This window comes from Lagopus leucura, unplaced genomic scaffold, assembly GCF_019238085.1.
Source record: "Lagopus leucura isolate 7727_CA_CO unplaced genomic scaffold, USGS_WTPT01 141-5_obj-0_obj, whole genome shotgun sequence".
In the NCBI taxonomy this organism is placed as follows: Eukaryota; Metazoa; Chordata; class Aves; order Galliformes; family Phasianidae; genus Lagopus; species Lagopus leucura.
Window position 1 is genome coordinate 38061 of NW_024968188.1, and position 20660 is coordinate 58720.

The 20660-nt window shown below is 47.6% G+C and overlaps 2 protein-coding genes across 2 annotated transcripts; both read right to left on the bottom strand.

Moving 5' to 3' along the window:
* Window positions 1-2981: 2981 nt before the first annotated feature.
* On the bottom strand, window positions 2982-6962 carry LOC122193499 (pyridoxal phosphate binding protein). The gene is made up of 8 exons (XM_042894308.1): window positions 6860-6962; window positions 6543-6650; window positions 6434-6469; window positions 5751-5826; window positions 5347-5481; window positions 5004-5146; window positions 4346-4444; window positions 2982-4220 (listed from the first exon to the last, which is right to left on the bottom strand). The coding sequence occupies exons 1-8, from the start codon at window positions 6953-6955 to the stop codon at window positions 4083-4085; spliced, it is 831 nt and encodes a 276-aa protein (XP_042750242.1). The 5' UTR covers window positions 6956-6962; the 3' UTR covers window positions 2982-4082.
* An 825-nt stretch (window positions 6963-7787) lies between these two features.
* Window positions 7788-19476, bottom strand: ERLIN2 (ER lipid raft associated 2). The gene is made up of 11 exons (XM_042894309.1): window positions 19336-19476; window positions 19174-19255; window positions 19005-19051; window positions 18200-18261; window positions 17320-17445; window positions 15380-15453; window positions 14941-14999; window positions 13844-13935; window positions 13425-13514; window positions 11843-11922; window positions 7788-10780 (listed from the first exon to the last, which is right to left on the bottom strand). Exons 1-11 carry the CDS (start codon window positions 19440-19442, stop codon window positions 10571-10573), a joined length of 1029 nt encoding a protein of 342 aa, XP_042750243.1. The 5' UTR covers window positions 19443-19476; the 3' UTR covers window positions 7788-10570.
* Between the last annotated feature and the right edge of the window lie 1184 nt (window positions 19477-20660).

Here is a 20660-nt window from a genome sequence, read left to right on the forward strand (position 1 = left end):
GAGTGGTGCTCCCTCCTCCTCCTCCTGTAGGTAACAAAGCAATGCTCTGCCACTAGATCAAGCCCTACAACAACTTCTCATCACCCTGCAGTGTTTGTAAAGGATGCACCATTTCTCCTCTGGGAAGCTGCTCACACCACCCCAACCCTGGTGCCCCTCTTCTTTCTCTTTCTGAGGGCAGTGACTCCATAACCAAAGGCTGTGAGGGCTCTGGAGAACTTCAGCATTAAACTGGGGGCTCTTCATACATGAACACGGCAGGACTTGGCACAGCCCTCAGCCCTGGAGGACACTGGTCTGTGCTGTCACCATCTGAGGGTGGTCGGAGCACTGAAGCTGTCTCCACCACACACTGAAGCAATCAAGCTACTCTACGTGGTCTTCAGAATCCCAATCCCCTATAAAATTACCTCTAAGAACAGTCAAAACTTTGTCCAAGCCCATAATGTGAGCTGCCTGGCCCCATGGCTGCTCAGCTCCAGCAGGGCTCCCCACGTGGCTCAGCTCCAGGTCCTTTCAAGTGCTTCCAACCCCTCTCCACACTTTCCCAGAGCCCCTCCAGCCCCTTCCGACACCTCCTGCAAGGAGACCACGCGGCACCCCATCCTCAGCCACAATATCAAGGATGTGCAGTGCCAAACCCGGTACCCCTCGACCTCATTTGGGTGTAACAGTGCTCCTTCTCCACTGCAGGCACAGGGAAAGACAACAAGCACGGGACTTGAAATTCCTTTCACTGGGATCCAATAAAAACCTTGGCAGTTGCCGGCCTTCCTGCCGGAAACCCGATCTCCAAGAAATAAACACTCTTTGCACTTTGAAAGCCTGTGTCACACAGGCTGTGGGGCTGGGGCATGGGGCAGCTTCTGCCTACCTCGGGCACCTCCAGCAGCTGCAGATCCAGTGCTGTTCATGGGGAGCTCTGCAGTCCCATAGGGACGTGCAGCACCCTGGTGTGACGTGCAGAGCGGGTCTGGTTGGTGCAGCAAGAGCTGTGAAACGTCAGCAGGCAGCCTTCGTGCCCCTCCAAATCTCAGCATCCATTGCATCCCTGCATGCGTGCTGCGTGAATCGCAGGCACTTCTTGACAGGGAGGTCAAGTTGCAAGCCAGAGACTCTGCAACACAAAAGATATGGATCTGATACAATAAATCAAGCCTGGCTTTGGGGAAGAAGGGAAGCGAGTGGTGACTGCGCTCTTGGCTGAGAAAGGAAACTGGAGCACAGCAGCTTTAAGTGCCTCTAACGGGGACAGGCTGCAGCTCAGCACTCTCCCAGGATGGTCATTGCACCAAGAGCCATGAAAGAAGCAGCAGCAGCACGTTGTCCTACCCTGGGATCATCCCAGCTTTATTCCTTCCAGAGGCAGCCAGCTCCCAGGTGTTCCCTGCAGCAGATGTGCAGCTCTGCAGATGCTGCTGCGGGGGGTCCCTGTGCTGCTGGGACCTTTGGCTGGCCCCAGGTGGGCAACACTGGGGTCTGCATGAGTGTTACCTGGTAGGGCTTACCTGAAACCTACAGCTGTGCATTCCCATTGCCATTGAGAGGTGGTGGTTCTGTGCCAGCAGCAGGCGCTGAAGCCACGAGGAGGAAGAGTCCCTCGGGCCATGGAACAAGCCTTCATCTGCTGGCAGCATTCCTCCAAGGCAAATATTGACAGTGACACTGTCCCTACGAGCAGTGAGTGAGAGCACTGCTGCTCCAACAGACCAGCAGAGTGCTTTTCACGGATGTAAATAAAGCTTGTGTTGCAGGGGGCCTAAGTGCCTGGGCAGAGGGGTTCATTAAGAGCCCTTTGTCTGCAGTTTGCTCGCTCTGCTCCTCTGTAGGAGGAGCCCAAGGTGGGCACTGAGGGTGCAGGAGCAGCAGAAGGTGCCTGTGGGTGCTGCACTGACCTCAGGAAGGCCCAACCATGTGAGGAGCACGGCAGAGCTCTCAAAGAGATCAGAAACCCTGCTGCAAGTGGGATGGCAGAGAAAAGCAGCTGCAGAGCAGAGGAGCAGTGGCTACACTGCTTTCCTCTCTCTTTAGCGCGTTGTCACCACACAGCAGTCTGCTGCAGCTGCTGGAGCAGCACCCCAGTCCCATCCCACGGCCACCTGCGCTGGAGCAGAGCCCCATCCTGCAGCTGGGAGCTCACAGAATCAGAGCTGGGGGAGCCCTTCAATGCCTTTAGCAGACAGATCGGAAAACCAGCAGACCACACACTTCTGTGAGCCTGTCTGCTCCTAAAGAACCACCGTGCAGAGTCAGACCTCCAGGGCATGGAAGCCAGGACAAAGCCTGCCCTGCACGCAGCACCCCGCACGCTTACCTTAACTGCTTCATTAAGCATGATGAGGGTTGAGTTTCAACTCAGGAAATAAGTGCAAAACGCCTGAGAGAGGAAAAGTGGGAGTGTAAGGAAGCCATAAAGGCAGACAATTCCCACAGATGTTCAACATCAATCCAGCCCACTCTTCTGTGCTCAGACATTAGAACTGTGACCATGCAGCTTGCTCCAGCTTAGGAAGCTTTATAAGCAGCACTACTTTAGCAAACAAACACTGCAGGGACACCGGCAGTCTTTACACATTTGCATCAAACTCAGAAAGAAGAATGAGTGTCCCGAGTTCATTCCGTATAATAAATAAAGCTTTTAATATGGTGAAGTTTGCAAACAAAATCCGCGGTCGGGACGTTTCACCAGTGCAGAAGACGAAGGAGAAGGGATGAACCTCGGGATGGAGAGCAGTTATTTGTGAGCCCCATCACCCATCTGTTCCCGCAGGGCCGGGGGAGCAGCGCCACCCAGAGGCTCCTCCAGAGCAGCTCTCCCCAGCACGCAGCTCGGCAGCCACTTCTCCCCCTTTTCATCTCACATATCTCCACTTTCATCGCTCTGCTTCAGCTGCCGTCCCCTCCAAGCCAGAGACCAACAGATCTCACTGAACAATAAGCCCAGATTACAAAAAAAAAAAAGCTCCAGCAACTCTCAGGGCTAGAACATAAAAATAACATCTTTAATAGCTTTATAGTTGGCACAGATGGCGTTTGAATTCACCACTTTTTATTAACAAACTATGAAACAACACATTGTGCAGTTCCAGAGAGGGCAGCTCAGACTGCATGTTGCTTTTAAACCACGTAGCTACAACAGGTTGGTGTTGGAGTTCACTCTTTGCATTTATAGTCAGAAAGTAAAACCAACAGCTAGATTTGATTGCATACACAGAGAAAAGCCTAGGAAGGATGTTTCTGCTGGCAACCAATGCCTCCTCTCAGCAGCACACAAAAACCCAGAGCACAGAGCTGTAACAGATTACATGAGACTTGCTGAGGTTACTGCTGGCTGGCGCAGAGCTTCTGCTCAGATCTTGAACAGTTACCACAATGAGAGCCCTGTTTCCCTCCTACAAGAGGGGTGAAGGCCAGACCAGCACTTCAAATGCATGTAACCAATGGGAAAAGCCTGTAATATCCATCACAATGAACAAACACCAGCTGAAAAGTCCCACACTTGCAATCTGCAACCAAAACATCAGGCCATGAACTCAAAACTCTGTTCTTTACCCATCCTCGTGTGCTTGTTATTCATTCTCTGTTTAAACGGATGCCATCTCTTCAGCAGGCTCAGTGTCACCACGTGCTACAGTACCAAGCATTGCTCAATAGCCACCCCAGGCAAAGGAAACACTTCCATGTCTCTCATGTAACTTGTTTAATGAACAATGTAGCCCTGAATGACAACATAATGACCCGCACTGCTGAGGATACATCTTGTCCAGGAGCAACTCCATCCTGACAAACATTTGCTCAACCTACTCATCCAAAAGTCACTGTTCACGATGTGCCTGAAGTAGCCAAGATTCTACAGTCATCTTCAACCTTAACTTCTCTTATCATTTTTGGTTATAGATATTTCCAGTTTCTATGGGTGCTCTCTAATAATCACAATAAATTACGAGGCGTTTCTGGCCTCTGTTCTGTTATGAGGAATTCCTTCCCCCTGCCGTGACTTGGAGCTGGCAAGGATGGAAGTAAGAATGCATAGTGAGGTCTCCTATCATCTGTCCTCTGCTGAGGCCACTTATTTTCCCCATCTAATGACCCCGTGCTGTTGAGGCCTCTGTTTTGCCTTCAGTTCCAGCAGGAGCCTTACCACCATCCGCCTTGTTGGAATAATCGCGCTCTCCAAAAATGGTGCTTCCGATCCTGACGTTTGTGGATCCAACCTCAATCTATGGAAGGAGACAGAAAGAAGGAACTCAGCGCAGGTAGATGGCTGATCTCGATGCTCCCCCATCTCACACAAAGGCAGCTCCCTCTCTGACAGAGAAGGGGGGGGCAGAAGGAAACGACTTACTGCATGCTGGAAGTCTGTGGACATGCCCATGCTCAGCTCCACCTTCTCAATGGGGAGATTCAGCTTCTCACACACTTCTTGACGCAAAGACAGCAGCACCTAGAAGGAAGAAGAGAAAAATCACACATTTGGTGACATTTTGGATACGTTTTCAAGGTTTCACTCATCACAATTTCTGCCTTTTTTTGAAGCCTCCCTGACACAGAAGGTGAAGGTCCCACACTCCTCTGATGCTCGCTCTGCAGCACTGAAGGCTCCCCACTACAGGCACGCACAAGTCTACACAACCAATTATGGCAGATAAAGAAATGCAGAACCAGTTCCCCTTCCTGACACAGCCCTATGCACAGTGCAAGAGGCTGAAGGAATAATTCTCTTCAGATAAAAAGCAGGACCAGAGGATTCAGAACAAAAACTGCTGCATAAGGTGCACTGTTGATATCCTGGCTACAGCTTGAGAAAAAAGATGGGACAAAAAATGCACACGCGTCAGGCATTTGCAGAAATGAGCCCATCACTTTATTTAATACTGATACTTCACAGATCTGTACCACTCTGAACCAGGTCTGTGCTTCTATTGGCAATCTACAATCAGATTTATACCCTCAGTGTAATGGGAGGCCAGCCAACAGTTGACATTTGCTTCCAAAAATCTTACCTGGAAGTCAGGATTTGGCCCCTTGCTAAGGTCATGTCCAATGCTGCCAATTGTCATCAGCCCCACAAATTCCAGGCTTGGACACTTGTTGATAACGTGCTCCACAGCAGCTGCAGTGTCTCTGGGAGGCAGGCCATGCTTACCTAGCAAAAAGTAGGGTGATCTGTGCCAAGTTCCGTGACAGAACTCCCCCCCACAGCCAGGCAGAAGCTAACTGATGGTTAAGTATCATCTCAGCAGAGAGAAACTCCTTAAGAACACAAACCAACACATCCAGGTTGCTTCTTTTATCAAGTCAGCAGGACAGATCTGCACGTCATCAGAAGAAGTGTCTGCCACTTACTGTCTTCTCCACTGGTGTTAACTTGCACCATGACTTTCAGCTTCTGAGGTGATCCTTTTTTCTGCCATGAGCTGTTGACTCTGTCTGCCAGTTTCACAGAATCCACTGTTTCCAACATGAACAGGTTAGGGACAGCTAGGGAGAAAACACAGAGGCTTCAAGCTGCCTGTGTAACACAAGAATAGTTATTCACAGTTGTGCACAGCTAGCAGCAGACTATGGCAAGAGATAGCAAAGTGAATCAGGACTAAAACACAGGGCAGCACCAAGCTCTTTCATTTGCTAATTGGTATTCTTGCTAGCTTGCAATTATCAGTACTCATAGGTGACAAAGATGGTTATTATTTAAACTATAGGAGAATACTGCCCATGGGACACCACAAATAAAGATAAACAGAGCTTACCGATCAGCTTGTTGACATTACTTTTCTGCAGATGGCCAATAAAATGCCACTTGATCTCTGGACAAGACGACAGAATCTGTAAGCAAAAGGAATGGGTAGGTCTGAATGAGGATTGCTCCTTCTTTCATGCAGCAATTAGGTCCTGCTTTGCCCACAAACAAGATACCAGATATCCAGTCTTCTTCTGTTTACTCTGAATAGCACAGCTCAGACAGCACTTGTGTGCACTGAGATTGCTTCATGCTCTGGAGAGAAGCAGGGCTGTGGCAGCAGAAAGTTCATTGCAAGGTAAGTGGGAAAGGCTCTTTTCTAAGAGAAAAATCACAAAACGAACTGCTTTCCACAAAACAAAGATGCCACCATTTTAAAATGAGGACTGTGCCCATCTTAGGGCAGAGATCATGAGAGATAAAGTGCTGCTCAGACATTTTATGACTAAGGTGCATGTATTCATATATTCACAGAGCTATATATGCACTGGAGCTTGCAAGGCAAGTAGGGGGAAGAGTGAAGAGGCCACAGAGCTAAGAATAACCTTCAAAAAGCACGGAGATTTCAGAAGTCGATTTAACAGCCTCCATCACCACCTCCCTACAAAAAGCCAGGACAAAAAGCTGGACAGCCTTCAGGACACAGCTTTGTGAGGAGAAATAACACACACACACAAAAAAGCATGCACTTACTCTGGAATCCGACGCCTTTTCTAGCAGCTCCTGAACCTAGGAGAACACAAGAAGATCTTGTTAGGATGCACACGGTGCTCCCCCTGCACACAGCACAGCCTGCACTCACGTAGTTCTCCCCAAAGCTGCGCTGCCCGTGGCTGTAGGCGTCCAGCACCATCTCTGCGGGCTTCGTCTTGCTGACAGCCACCAAACGCGGCTGCACGTCCGGGAGACCCTGCGGGAAGAACGCTGAGTGTCGGGGGCGGCCCTGCAGCCCCGCAACCCCGCTCACACCGCGCTGCTTATGGCGGTAGGCCCGTTGCCATGGAGACGGGCGGGCCGCCCTCGCGATGCGGGCTTGCCTCCGCGGCTCGCAGGCCTATCTCCTCACGCAGCGCTTCTCCCCCCGAACACAAGTCTCCTCAGAGCTTCAGCAACACTCACCTGCTGCCTCCGCGCTGCCGCCTGCTGCACCTGCTCGGTGACGGCCCGCAGCGCCGGTCCCAGCCCTTCCCCGGCTGCCATGCCCGCTCTCCACATCCCCGGCCGCCGCCGCGCCGACTTCCGCCACACACGCGTGACGTTCCCGCCCCCTCCTCACGGCGGCCAATCCAAACGCGCAGTCGCCGCCGCAGACCAATGGCAGCGAGGGGTGGGAAAGCGGAGCCGCCATGATGGGAAGGATGGCGGCGCCATATTGGGAGGGTCGGGGGGGGGGTCATGCCGTAGAGTGCTGAGGGGAAGGTCAGGCGGGGAGGCCGGGTGTCCGCAGCTCCCCAGGGCTTTAGAGGCTTTCTGCCGAGCTCTGGTGAAGCTTCCTGTCAGTGAAGGCAGTGAGAAAGGAGAAGAAGCCCGTGCTGCGCTCTCAGTTTGGTGTCTGCACGTGCAAATACACCAAATCTGCACTGCAAATAAACCAAATCATTGCCATCCGTATCCAGAACAGCTGCTGTAGGGCACAGCTCTCAGCATTAAAATAAGCAAATCAACCATAAAACGGGCTCTGTCGTTCGCCCCATAGGCCCTGTGTAAACCCAGGGCTGTGCCATGGAAGCCCACAGCTGTGGGGCACAGGCAGGCAGTGCCAAGCTGCATGGAAGGTGCCAGCTGGAAGCCATCAGCCAAAATAATTCCCTCACGCACAGAACTTGCCCTCCTCCCCCCCCCCAGCTTTGAGCACCAACAGTTTTTTACACAGCTGCTCCAAAAAGCCTGGCAATTATTTTCCTGCTAACTTCACTTGCCAAACTTTTGTGACAGTGATTTTCTGTAGTTCTGCAACTCCATACCCTCCCACAGCTGTACTCCTGGTAATGCCTCCCTGCAAACCCACCCCCTCCTCGTGTTAAAGGCCCATAAAACCAGACCGCGATTAAAATTGAAGGCCATTTTATTGTCATAGCAAGTATCAAAATAAAAAGGCTTTTAAATTCAGTATACAGATCCACAGCTGCACTGGTAAAGCATCACCGTGCCTCTGCCAACAGTTGTAGCAGTGCCAAACAGCAAACCTGAGCTTCCTTGTTAGGCAGAGCTGTTTCAGCAGTTAGATCTTCCTTTTGAGACTGCAAGATCACGGAGATGACAGAATGACAGCGAAAGAGATAAATGGGATAAAGGTTTACATGTAGTGACACACCTCCTCTGGGAAAATTAAGGAAATAATACATAGAATGAAGAACTCGGATGAAAAGCAACGATCAACCCTGGCCTGTAAGGTCTGGTATAATTTCAACTTTGTTCTTGCTTTTTTGTTGTTGTTAATCTGTTCATAGGTTAACTAAATTACTTGGTTTTCAGTCGGTGCAGAACCACAAAGGTTCCAAAGTGTTCTAAAAATGCAAGTTTGAAATCAATAATACTGGCTATTCCTTCTGTTCTTCCCCTTCCTCTGAGAAATACTTCAGCAGTAATGTTTTCAATTTAAAATCCATAAGACCTATTTATTCCAAGCTATTGTTTTACAGTGAACTCATACGAAAACATCCTTTGTTAATACTTGGTTTCTTTGTGTCCCCTCATTAGTGAAAACACTTTCACAAAAAGCAGGTTTTAATTACTAATGGACAACCTTAACACGAATGCAAAATAATGCCAAACAAATGAGATCACCCTAAAAGTTTAGGTACTGTTACCTCACCCCTACATTTCTGCTGTTCTCTGCTCAATATCTTGCAGAGACCTATTTAGAAAAGTGAGCAATATTACAGCCTACCTCTCAATGCAGGTTTTATGACCACTGTGCTGTCAGCCCAAGGATGGAACTATCCTTAGCTTAAGATTTTCCAGCAAATACAAAGATGACATAAAGGAGATGGGACTTTTCTCCAGCAGAAACTGACAATCTCTTTTATTTTGCATTTTCAAGTATCAACTGTAATTCTTCTAACAGGGAAAATAAAACTGAAATGAAAATACTGGAAAAAAGCAGCAGAAATTAATGAGATTTCTATCTTAGTGTAAATTACTTATTTAAAATGATTAATGCATTAAAAACACTGAAATGTGAAACCAAGCTTCGTAAGCAGCAAGCATGTGGGGCAAAAGATCACAAATTCAACAGGTTGGTCCTGACCAACTTAGTGCTTATGCTTTCATCATCTCATAAGGATGCATTGGCTGCAAGCTATAACAGCAATTAATAAGCAGGCTCTCCTGCCAAATGGCAGATGGATTTGGGGGGGAGAGGAAGAAAAAAGTTTTCTAGCCCTGAACTTTTGCCTTTAACACCCCCTTAAGTTTTGCACGTGTAAAACAAAAGACCTCATTGCATCTGGTAAGTAGAAAACGAATCAGTTTTCTGAAATGAAAGGTGCATCACACCTCACCGTTCTGAGCCAAGAATGAACATTTCTCTTTGAACAGCCCAGAAAAGAGGTTGTCATTTTTTGCCCTGTGATTTTTTCGTTTCAAAATGGTGCCTTTGAGCCCATTGCTCCTAGGAGATCTTCCTCTCAAGGTCCATTCTGAAAAGAAAAAAAATCACCCAGGTACAACGTTCCATTCATTTCAGCTTCTCTGAACATCCTCTAACACAACACTGCAAATACTGAAATTCCACTGGCCTCACAGACCAGCAGAGGTACTGCAGTGACTGTGGGATGAATCATTCAAGCAGCTTTTCACTAGCAAGGCTTTTTGCAAGGTCAGGGTCCCTGAGACAAGAATTGCATTCTCTCTGCTTTTCTCTATGACAACTGTGACGAGCACCGTGCTTGCAGCCTGGTTTCACCAAAAGTTAAGTTCAATTAGCCACTGGCAGGCACTGCCTCCACCAGCACATCTCAGCCCCTCAGCCAGCAGATAAACACCAACTCCCCTCTGCTCTACCCAAACACGACCAATGGAAAAGAAACCAGTGTTAAAACGCAGAAAATGAGCAGTTTGGGCCACTACCTGTGTGACACGTGGTCTAAGGCTTACATCTCCCCCAGGGTAACCTGCAACACTTCAGCTGAAGTGCTGTTACTGTGCACGTGGTTTCAACTGCACTACTGAAAAAAGAAAACCAACACTTCAGCTCAGACCTCAGTAAATGGTAGTTTCATGGTTTTGCTACACCTTGCAGGCAGGATGGGCCTGCAGTGCACACATGGACTGCACACATGGACTGCCAGCCCCAGTGCCCCAGGCAGCGACCCACCGTCTGAGCGATGCCCTGAAGCAGACATGGGTAGTGTACAAAAAGTCTAGCACCTTTTTAAAGTTGTTTTTTTTTTCCTTTTTCCTTCTCCAAGGGCGTTTGAATTAAGTACTAGAAATTTCCAACTAGAAAATAAAAGGGCATAGCAGCAATCCCCCCTCCTGCCAAAATCTCAAAACTTCCAACTGCTACCAACAACCTCAATTAACTAATTAACCATCTAAGCTGGCTGCAGGACAGATAGCCTAGCTAGCCTCTCTGCAATCACTGGGTTTATCAGCCCATCAGAAGGGAGAGGTGCATCTAGCAGACATATCTGGAGCAGATTACTTAGCAGTTACCAGAAACACCACTCCATAAATACCAAAGTCATTGTGTCTAATTGTCATACAAAAGATTGAGAGGATTACATTTTATCTCTTTCAGTACAGGAAAAGGGGAAAACAAAACAAAACAAAGGAACTTCCCAGTTCACATTTCTTTTGATATAAAACAAATACAAACGTTTCTTTTCAGTTGGTGTTATGAAGCAGTTTTGTGTCCTCGCTGGGTCCTGCCCCATCCTCTTCATGGATTCCTTCTGCCAGTCCCTCCACAAATTTACTCTGGCTACCTGCATAGTCCATGAACATGTTGGGAATATCTTTGCCAAAATAGATCTTGCTGTTTGCTGCAATAGCCTTGTATTTCATCAGCTGCAAGTACTCGGGAGTTAACTTCAGCTGCACAAAAAGAAAACAGATCACCAACAGCTCAGACTCATTCATAGGCACAGGAGGCATCTACCTTTCCAGAACACTAGTGGGCATGCTCCACTCTCCGCTGAAACGATGAGTTCCCTAACAATTCTCTCTTTCAGCATGTCTAAGCAAAGTCTCTGAGCCCCAGGGACTGAATGGCAAAATGAGAAAGTGATGGAGGCAGCTGGGGAAATGTTCAGTCCAAATGTACCACAGAGATGGAGATGCTCTGAAGCACGTAACACACTGAAAGCTCTCGTAATGCAAGCTACTAGAACTGCCTTTTTTTTCCCCACAGAGTGGATTAAAGAGTCTGTTCCACAAGGCAGAGATCACTCTTTCAGGATAATGACATTATAAAGGAGTGAACGGAATATCTAACTGGAACAGAACTTGTGCACAACCATCTCAGACCCTCTGTCCATTTCTACTGACCCTTACAACACAGGAAATCTTCCTGCTGGGATGTCCTGGGAACACAATATAGACAATAATGAGTCCAGCAGTTGCATCCATGTATTTTCTGTCTCTAGGGTTTCGTTTTTTTGCAGGAACAAGGCTTTGCCAGGCTAATGAGTTTGGTGAATAGCATCTCCATTTGTTCTTTAAAGTAAACAAGTATTCAGGTAAAGCCTGTCACTCTGCAGATCTCCCCCCTGCCTGGGTTACTTGCTTGCAGACTGAAATGGATCAACATGTCTCATTACAGCAGCATGAAAGGGCAACACTGAGAGTGATATTCTTTCTACAGTGGGAGTCATGGCCCCATTAGCATCTACCAGATCTGTCTCCACTCGTAAACCAGATATTTCATGTATCCTGACACAAATTCATCTGTCTGGAGCAAAAAGTGAATTTGCAAGTAAGGACATAATTGTTGTTTCAGTCTCAAAGATAACTTCTCTGTCTTTGTTTTGCTTTTTCTGACCAAAACAACTAGACACAATGAGCAAGAAGCAAAGACAGACTGCTCTGCTGCTGAGTACTTCTATACAGCCTAATGTAAGGAGCTCTGCTTCAAGGCTCAGCATAAGGAAGTAATACCTTGTTAGCTTCAGCTACTTTCATAGCAGTGTAGCATTCAGCATCAGCTCTTGCCTTCTCTCTTGCAAGAAACGCAGCATCTGGAAGAAAACATATGCTCCCATATTCAGATTTTTGTTTCCAGTCACGTTAGCACCATTTACAGCTGGAAGATTTTTAAAGCAGCAAGCACCACATCTGAACTGTAAGGGACACAACAAGGGGAAGAGGGAACAAAACTGGAAACCCAGAAACGGGATCTGCCTTTACATCTAAAATGCTACAGGATGATAATATTAAATAAATTGTATCTGCGACTGAAGACCTCAAAGCATTTTATAAACATGAGGTTTTTATTACTGTCCTGTCACACAGGCACAGAATGCTCTTTCTTCTCTAGCCAGCCACTAACTCTCGTGCTGCAAACAAAACAACTGTAGGGCTGCAAAAGTGATATTTACCCATGACATTTGCACAGGACTCCAGGAACTGCACAGCAGTCTGCTCTGCAGATGAAGTCTGTGGCTGTGAATGCAATTCCCCAGATGGGGTTCTGTCTGGGATACTGAGGTTAAAGCTCTGGCATGTAGGGGCAGGCAGATTTAACCTTTCTAGGCTCTGCCCCACGGACAGATGTTGGCAGAGCTGTTCTGCTGCAGTATCAGTGACCGTGTCAAGGCCCTGATCCCAAAGGACACTGAAACTCCCTGCTCCTAACAAAGACATTTAAGGAAAGAAACACTTCCCTTCTCTGTACTGCGTTCCTCTTTTTGGCTTCTGACTTTCTATCTGTCAGATGACACTGAAGTGATGCCAAGCCATCAAGTTAAGGCTAAGATGAGTTTAATCTGGCTGGTTTGATGTGATCTCTTGAGATTCTTTCCATAAAAGGGAGCCACATATTTGTAATACATGTTAATTTGGATCTGAGAATTGCACAGCTGGATAATCCTATTTGTTTACCTAGATTAGTGGGGAGCCCTGTGAGCAACAACACTTAAAAACAGGATGGTTTTCCTGAGACTTCCTCTTTGGGCTAACAACTACAGTAGTGCCTATCAGGGACACTTAAAAGAATGAAGACCTGAATCCTCTACAAGCATAGAGCTGAGCTGAAGGCCTGACACACATTTATAAGAAATAAAAGCTTATTGTACTTCTGCAAATAACTTCATAATGAGAAGCTGCTGATCTGTAAAACTCTTAATTGGCTCCTCAGTGGACCTCTGCAAAGGCTGACAGGACCTACAATGAAAGGAACTGAAAACAAGGCTTTGCCACTCGGAGCTGGAAATGCAGACCTCTTTTCACATCCTGGAATTTGCTTGGTAAAGCACTGCATTGGATGAGACGTCTTCTTAATTTAACAGTACAACCTCCTAGAGAGATCACCATCACAAAAAGCTTTAAGAAACACACTCTGTAAAAAAAACCCCACAACATTCCTATTCCCACCTCTGGTCAAGTCTATTTGCTAAAGAAAAAGGTCAAAGAAGCAAAATGCAGATTCAACAGAAAGATTACAGAACCAGGAACGACTCAGACCTGAAGATTTTCTTCAGATAAGTCACCACATAACATTTTCTTATTGTTCATCACTCACCTTCAATCTCTGAAATACGTTTCTCTGTTTCTTTTTCCATTACTTTCTGTCCATAAGTTATTTCAGCAACTTGGGCTATTTTTTCTGCCTCTGAAATCAAAGACAGCACGTCCACATTGTCATCACAGTCTTCCTATTGCCAAAGCAACTTCACCCCCAGAAGCCCTTCCTACCCTCTTCTGGTGGCAGTCATTACTAAGAATTTTCAGCCCTCACAACGTATCAGCCTACATTTGTGGGCAAAGCTGTAACCCACTTGAGTTTCTTTGGAAGAGCATCAGATCAGCAGCACAAAGATGCAGCAGAGAAATCAGCCAACAGTGAAGCAGGTGCATAACTCCCTTTGTTCCCAGTTTGGTTTCTGCTTGCTGCCTACCCCACCACAAATAGCTACTGCTGTCAGACAAAGCCATACAGACCAATGAGGGCCTTCTTCCTTTCTGTCTCTGCTTCCTTTTCCACCACCTTCTGCTTCTGTGCTGCTATCAGCAGCTTTGTCTTCTCGCTCTCCCTGGGGCGGCAGAAAAGACAGTTATAAAATGTCAGCTCACAAAACAGCTTGGCCAACCACACCACCATTGGCTCAAACCTCCTTCAAGTACAAGTTGAGAGCCACAGAAAGTGAGAGCAAGAACCTTCAGAGCCTTTTTCTAAACCAAGATCTCACGTGACAGCTTATTTTCCTCCATTTGGACACACACAGCTTTGAAATCATCATTCAGTCAAATGGATGTGTGCATTTTACATGCTAAAGTCTTCTCCACCTTATCACTTTGGGCACATAAAGTGTGTGTGTACACATACTGAAAAGAATATAAATAGTCTGCTCCTGCTCCCAATCAGGGAAGGGATTGGAGCCAAGAGCAAATCTTTCTCAACTGGATTTATGGCAAGAGATAAGAACACACTGATTGAGGATTCTAATGTGACCTTATTGCACATGACTTACCAAGACAGCAAAAGGTCAGGCAGAATGGATGAGAGGGAACTGATTCTAGCCTGTGCAGACTCTGTTGGCAGAGCGCTCAGAGAACATAAGCATTTCTGAATAATTGAGTGCAAGAAAAGGCAGCTGGCTCACAGCATTGAAAAGGGATCAGTATGTCAAGTGCTTTTAAAGAAAGTTATTCCAAAGCTTTGCAAGTCTTCAGCCTGTTGAATCAACAGTTTCTCCATCCTAGTCAAACAGCAGGATTAGTGGTGGAATCTATCCACCTGCCACTCACTCACATGCTCTGTGAGGCCTTTTTAAAATAGAGCCAGTGTCAAGGGGAAGGAGCCCTTGGGCAAATAACTACTAAGTGTTCAAGATGGAGTAACACCTTCAGCAGTGACCTGCAGCCACTTACAGACACGAGCTTGTCTGGTGCAGCCTCACCAGAGCTGTTCTGAATGGCAGCAAGGCAGCACGAGGCAGAGCACAGGCCACTCTGATTCAGTGCATGCTGTGAAAACACATTAATCTGGATGACCGACTCCTTTTGGTAACACAAAGGTGCAAGTCTCAGGCACTTACATGAGCTCATAATTCCTCCGGATTGTTTCAGGGATGTTTGGCTTTGTAACTCGAACTGCCTGGAAAGAGAGACAGAAGAAAACATAGGCAAGCAGCCAACAATCAAAAGGCAAACGGCCCCGAGGCTGCAGAGGGTGGGGGAGCTCACACTTGTGGTGAGCTCTGCCAGACAAAGCTTTCACGCTTTTACATGCTCTGCAGAGCAAACGCTGGACTGAATGATCTCCTGACAGGAGGAACAAACTGGATAAGCTAGGATTGAGGGTATCACTTAAAGAAAGCCAACAAGGCAAAACTAAGAGGGGACAGAAGGACATTCTCATTCCTCACGTTAGCAAAGCCTGTACTTGCAGGGAATTTTCTAAGAGCTACATCTTGCTATTTCCTCCTAGCCCTTACCCCTCGTGATCTATGCATCTCCAAAGACAGCCCTGATTACCTGTATAATTAATCCAGGGGCCATTGTAGTCAGGTCTTGCTGCAATGCCAGTTTAAGGTTTTCATCGATCTGATCTGGTGGAAGGAAAGAAAGGAGGTAAGAAATGTAAGTCGATATTGAAATGCTGGGCTGAGAAGCACCATCCCCAACCTCAGGTGTCACTCACACCTTTTTCAGCATGTCAAGCAATGGTGAACAATGACAAGCAGTTGGGAAAGACTAAAGAAGTGTGGCAAGCATAAAATGAAGTTCTCTTCACTTTTCAATAACTTACAGTTTGGATTTCCTTTGAGCCAGAAGCAGCATTTTTATGGCAAAGAATCTGTGCTCTAACTCACTTCCATACTGGTACCTTCCCAGCTAGATTTTGGAGCAGATCTGATCCAGCTAAACCTTGAATGATTAGGAACTACATCTGTGCCAGCAGCAAAGAGAATGGAAAGGCAGAAACATAAAATGGCTGCATGACTTATTTTAATAGGCTGCAACAATTTCAGTGGTAAAGCCTGTTTGGCTGAATGGATAATGGTTTATTCCAGCATAGCTAAGAAATTTCAAAAGGAAGCACAAAACAAAACCCTTCTTCAGTGAAGAGTTCTAAGGATGGCAGTGTTTCCAGTTGGGGCCTGCTGAGAAATTCAAAGGGAAAATAAAAATGTAAGAGCCTTGAAAGTGATCACATTGCACTCCTTGATTATTTGCTTTGGTCCCAGTTTAGCGAGCTGGAACTCACACTCATAATGAAGTTCAGCCAGGAGTTTAGGAAACAGCTGTTATCAGTTTCCTGCACCTGCTTGCAGATGTGGGGGCAGAGAATGACATAAGTCTGCTTGAAATGGGCTGTGCCCCATTTCAGAACTCCGGAGCCAGAAAACTTTCAGCTCAGACTGAAAGAGTTACACAGGGGTTTATACAAGTTCCTTCTGTGCAAATTGGTTGTCTTGAGTCCATTTCAAGCAGTTGTCATCAGCAGCTGCTGACATCTGGAGTCTCCATTGACAAAGAACCAGCACATTCACCAACAACCCCATAAAGGAACAGGAGGCAAACTGAGCCTTCGTTCTGTATTTTGTACAGAGGCCCCATCAGAAAGGGGATAGCCAAGCTTCTTGGAAAGCCCTAATTAAACAGAGAAGTGGTTTGCAAACACCTTGTGCTCTTTGAGGCCCTTGGCACTGAAATCTCAGCCACTAATCCTGTACAGTTTGGGTCCAAACCGTTCACAGCAACACTTCATCTGCAGCCAGCACTGCTGTACTGCCAGATGCTGGAAGGGATTTCTTCTCACTCCAAAGCCATAATGAAAACACTCAGCACTGGCAGAGACTGGACAATTTCTACCAAGAAACTACCACTTTTCTTCAGGCTGTCTCTCATAATGCACTCCCAGTGTTTGTGCTGCCTGATTTCCCACTGCTCTGCAGAGAGGAAGGGAAAGCCAGCAGGCCCTCACCACACAGCTCTGGTTTGTAGCACTTACAGCACCCAGGAACCACAGCAACGTGCACAACACAAAAATCATCAAGCTATTAAGACAGGGAACACACTTTTTTTTTTAACAGCTAAGAACAAAAGACTGCCTTTTCCATCTGGAGTAGCAAATATTGCAACTGACTCAACCAGCCACATTTGCTAAACACATATAATGCAGCAGAATTACTACTCCCTTCCCTAAATTCTGTGCTGCTTCTGACAGGTTTGGGCTTGGTTTTTTTTTGTGTGTGTGCGAGTTACAGTGAAGCACTGCAAAAAGATAAAATGAGGTCAATATGACTGGTTAACAGTTGTGACTCCAAACAGAACAGGCACTAGATGAATATGCAAGAAGCTCCCCAGCTGAAGCCAGAGACTTCTGTACCAGCAGACAATGCAAATAGCTGGCAGAGATGTCATTCAAGGAGCCATCAATCCGAGAGTGAAAGGCCAGAGAGGCAGCTCACCAAACAGCTCAATGTAGACCTCCTGGAGCGTGTGGACACTGCAGAACTGGTTAAGCTCATGGTGAATCTTGTTGAAGATGAGAGCTTTGTCGTAGTCAGCAGTGTAGTTCTTCACTATGTCATATACTGCAAAGGAAGTGCAACTGACATCAACAGCTGGGACAGAGAGAGGCCACAGGGCGGGCTGGGTGCTGGCAGCCTGAGTTTATGGCTCAGTCACAGCAGCAAGAAACGCAGTGATGGGCTGCAACAAGAAAAGCACCCAAAAGAGAAGAGGCTGCACCACAACCACTTTCTTCCGGGGAGTTTTAATTACTGCTGAGATTTCATCACACCCCAACCAATATCTGGTCACATGCCTCGTAAACAGGGTGACATCTCAGTAATAGCAGCCTGCTCTTGATTATCTGCAAATCACTCGCCAGCAAACACACAGGGTGTGTCTGAGTTGCAGAATACACAGGCTGAAAGAAGGCTGCACAGGCCCTTCTGTGTCACATTCCAACCTTCAGCTCTCTGCCTGTTGCACATCTCGTTGTTCAAATTACAAGATCCTCACTGAAGCATAAAGCCCAGTGGGGCCATAATAATAATAAAAAACAAAAGAAGCAATGGGTGGCATTCAGCTGTCAGTGAAGCAACCAGTAGCAAAGAACAAGTATGTGCAAGAAAAAAAATAAACAAAGTGTCTGGTAGAGCTGGTTTAAAACCCAGGAAATACAGAGCTCCACAAGGCACAGAGCATGCAAGCACACAATGCTTGCAGTACTGCTCAGCTCCAAATGGGCAGCTTTTGCCTGCTAACCTCTTCTGGCACTAGGAGGAGAATAACCACCACTCTGGATGGCAGGATGCACAGGGTCACAGGGGAAGAACTCACCTGCACTCTGGATCAGGAAATTCACCACCTCGATTCTGTCAAAGTAAATCATCACTCCTCCACTGCAAAAAGGAAGGAAAATAAAAAATAAAAATAGGGGAAAGCTTGCAGGAGGAAGAAAGCTCTGCCCTGCAGCCAGAGAGCCTCTGAGCAGAGCACACCCCCCTCTAGTGGGCTGAGCACAACATTCACATCCTTCTGTGCAGCACCGCTGCGACAAGCCCCAGTAACATTCCCATGCCTGGCACCACGCTCCCGGTTTATCCACAAACTGGATCATTAAACGTGAGCCCAGGCTTAGTGACCACCATATGGAAATATAAACTGATTTCTTCCCTATTTCCAACCGTATCGAGCAATCCACGTCCTTCCCGTGATTCAGTTTAGGCAAGAAGACTGGAAGCAACTTATTCACTAAGATTTGATAACATTCAATTAAATTCTACAAAAAAAAAAATAAGATTGAAACATGCTCTGAACTTAACCACAGTGCAGTTTCCTTCTGAGATGGGACCACACCAAGAATCAGGTTCCCAACTCCTGCTGGCACCGCCTGCAACAGTTCCATACGTGGAAGCTCGGGGGAAATAAGTGGTGCAGGGACACTGATACGGGCAGCACAGAGCGGGACAAAGCATTAAGGAGCCTTTCGCTGACTTTGTGCCGGGGGGGAGGGGGAGAAACACAAAGCGAAAGCCCAGCAGTTGTGTTAAAGCACGGGGGGAGGAGGAGGGGGAGGAAAAGGGATGAAAAAGGCGTTCATAAAAACCGGAGAACCGCGGGGAATGAGAGCCGAGCACCTCACCTCGTACCGCACGGAACGTTTTTCACCTCATCGGTCTGCAGCGTGGTCTGAAAACGACGGAAGAAACGTTCCTTCGAGAGCAGCTCCTCACCGCACCGCCGCGGGCCCGCATCTCACCCCCAACCCCGCAACCCGGGGCGGCACGCAGCCCAGCCCAGCCCCACAGCACCTGCACTGACTTGTAGGACGTGATGAAGGGCAGCATGAGGTGAAAACCCGGCCCGCTGGTGGAGGTCAGCAACGCGCCGCCGCTGCGGGGAGAAGCGAACAGCGACTGTGAGCGCAGGCCCGGCCCGGGGATGAGAGAAGGGAAGGCGCGGAGGCCGCTCACCGGTAGTAGACTCCGATGTGACCTTCCTCGATCTTATGGATGGCGGAGAGGAAGGCGGCAGCAAGGAAGCTGAGGACGAGAGCGGCGATGGCGCCCAGCTGGGCCATGCCCGGCCTCGGCACGACGCGGCGCTGCGCCCGCCTTCCCTCAACGGCGCAGCTGTGACGTCACTAATGCGCGCCGCCGCAGCGCGCCGCCAGAGGGCGGCGGAGGAACGGAGTTCTGAGGGTTGTGGGTTCGAATCCCGCCCGCGCCAACACGCACCGAGCGGCTCCTCGGCCCCGCAGCCCCGCTGCCGAGCGAGGTCCTGGTGGAAGACACGGGGCTCTGTCCCACCCTGTGTGAACCTCGTGTCCAGGGAGCCACTCTGCAGGAGGTTCTCCCATGAACTGAGCTGCTGCTCTCATGCGAGATCACCATTTGTTGCCCACTGTGCTGGGGAAGGGCATCACCAAACCCCAAAGTCACCCCAAAGTCACCCCAAGGTCGCCCCAAGGTCACCCCAAAGGGTTTGCACCCCACTACCAGCCCACGTCACCCCTTCTGCCCAGCAACCAGCACTGTGCTCCCACTGCGGGGACTCTCAGCCATACAGAGTGCAGAAATGCATTACATTCCCACCTCCATAACTGTTGAAGGGGGCTTAAAAACATAGAGGGATCGTAAAGTGCCAATAAATAGTCTAATTTCATTCTTATATTGATAGATCTCCCAGGGTTATATATCGCAAAGCTGTCAGAAGGGTTCGGTGCTGTTCAGAAATAGAGAGTGAAGTATCTGCTCTATCTGTCCAAATGTTACAGCTCTTAAATAAGTGCAAAAGGCGCCCGAGATGAAATACTCTCTCCATAAGATTTTTAAAAAATGCTTGCCCAGATTTAAGGTCCTGATAAAATGTATTAAATCTTTAAAGGTTTTAATGAATCTCGTATGTGTTTCATAAATCACAAGCCTCTGCTCAGCCCCGCTCAGTTTAATAAGAGTAAACTAGGAAATTGCTCCGAGCTGAAGCAAAATGCACTCATATAATATTGCAAAGTAATAGATGTTTAAATGTGGGGTGTTCTGGCTCGCAGGAGAGGCTTTGCTGCATAACATGGGCACTATATCATTGCCCAGAATAGGAAACCAGCTGCGGCCACGTGTTTAACAGCATCAAGATGTGAGCGAGCACAAAGGTAAATATTATTTGTAATAATCCTGGAAAAAAAAAAAAAAAAAAAGCCAAAAAAATCATTACTCCTCCACCTCGGGCCAGGAACATTCAGCAGTGTCTGCCCCAGCAGCACAGACTCTTTTACAACACCAACAAATGCTTCACTGCA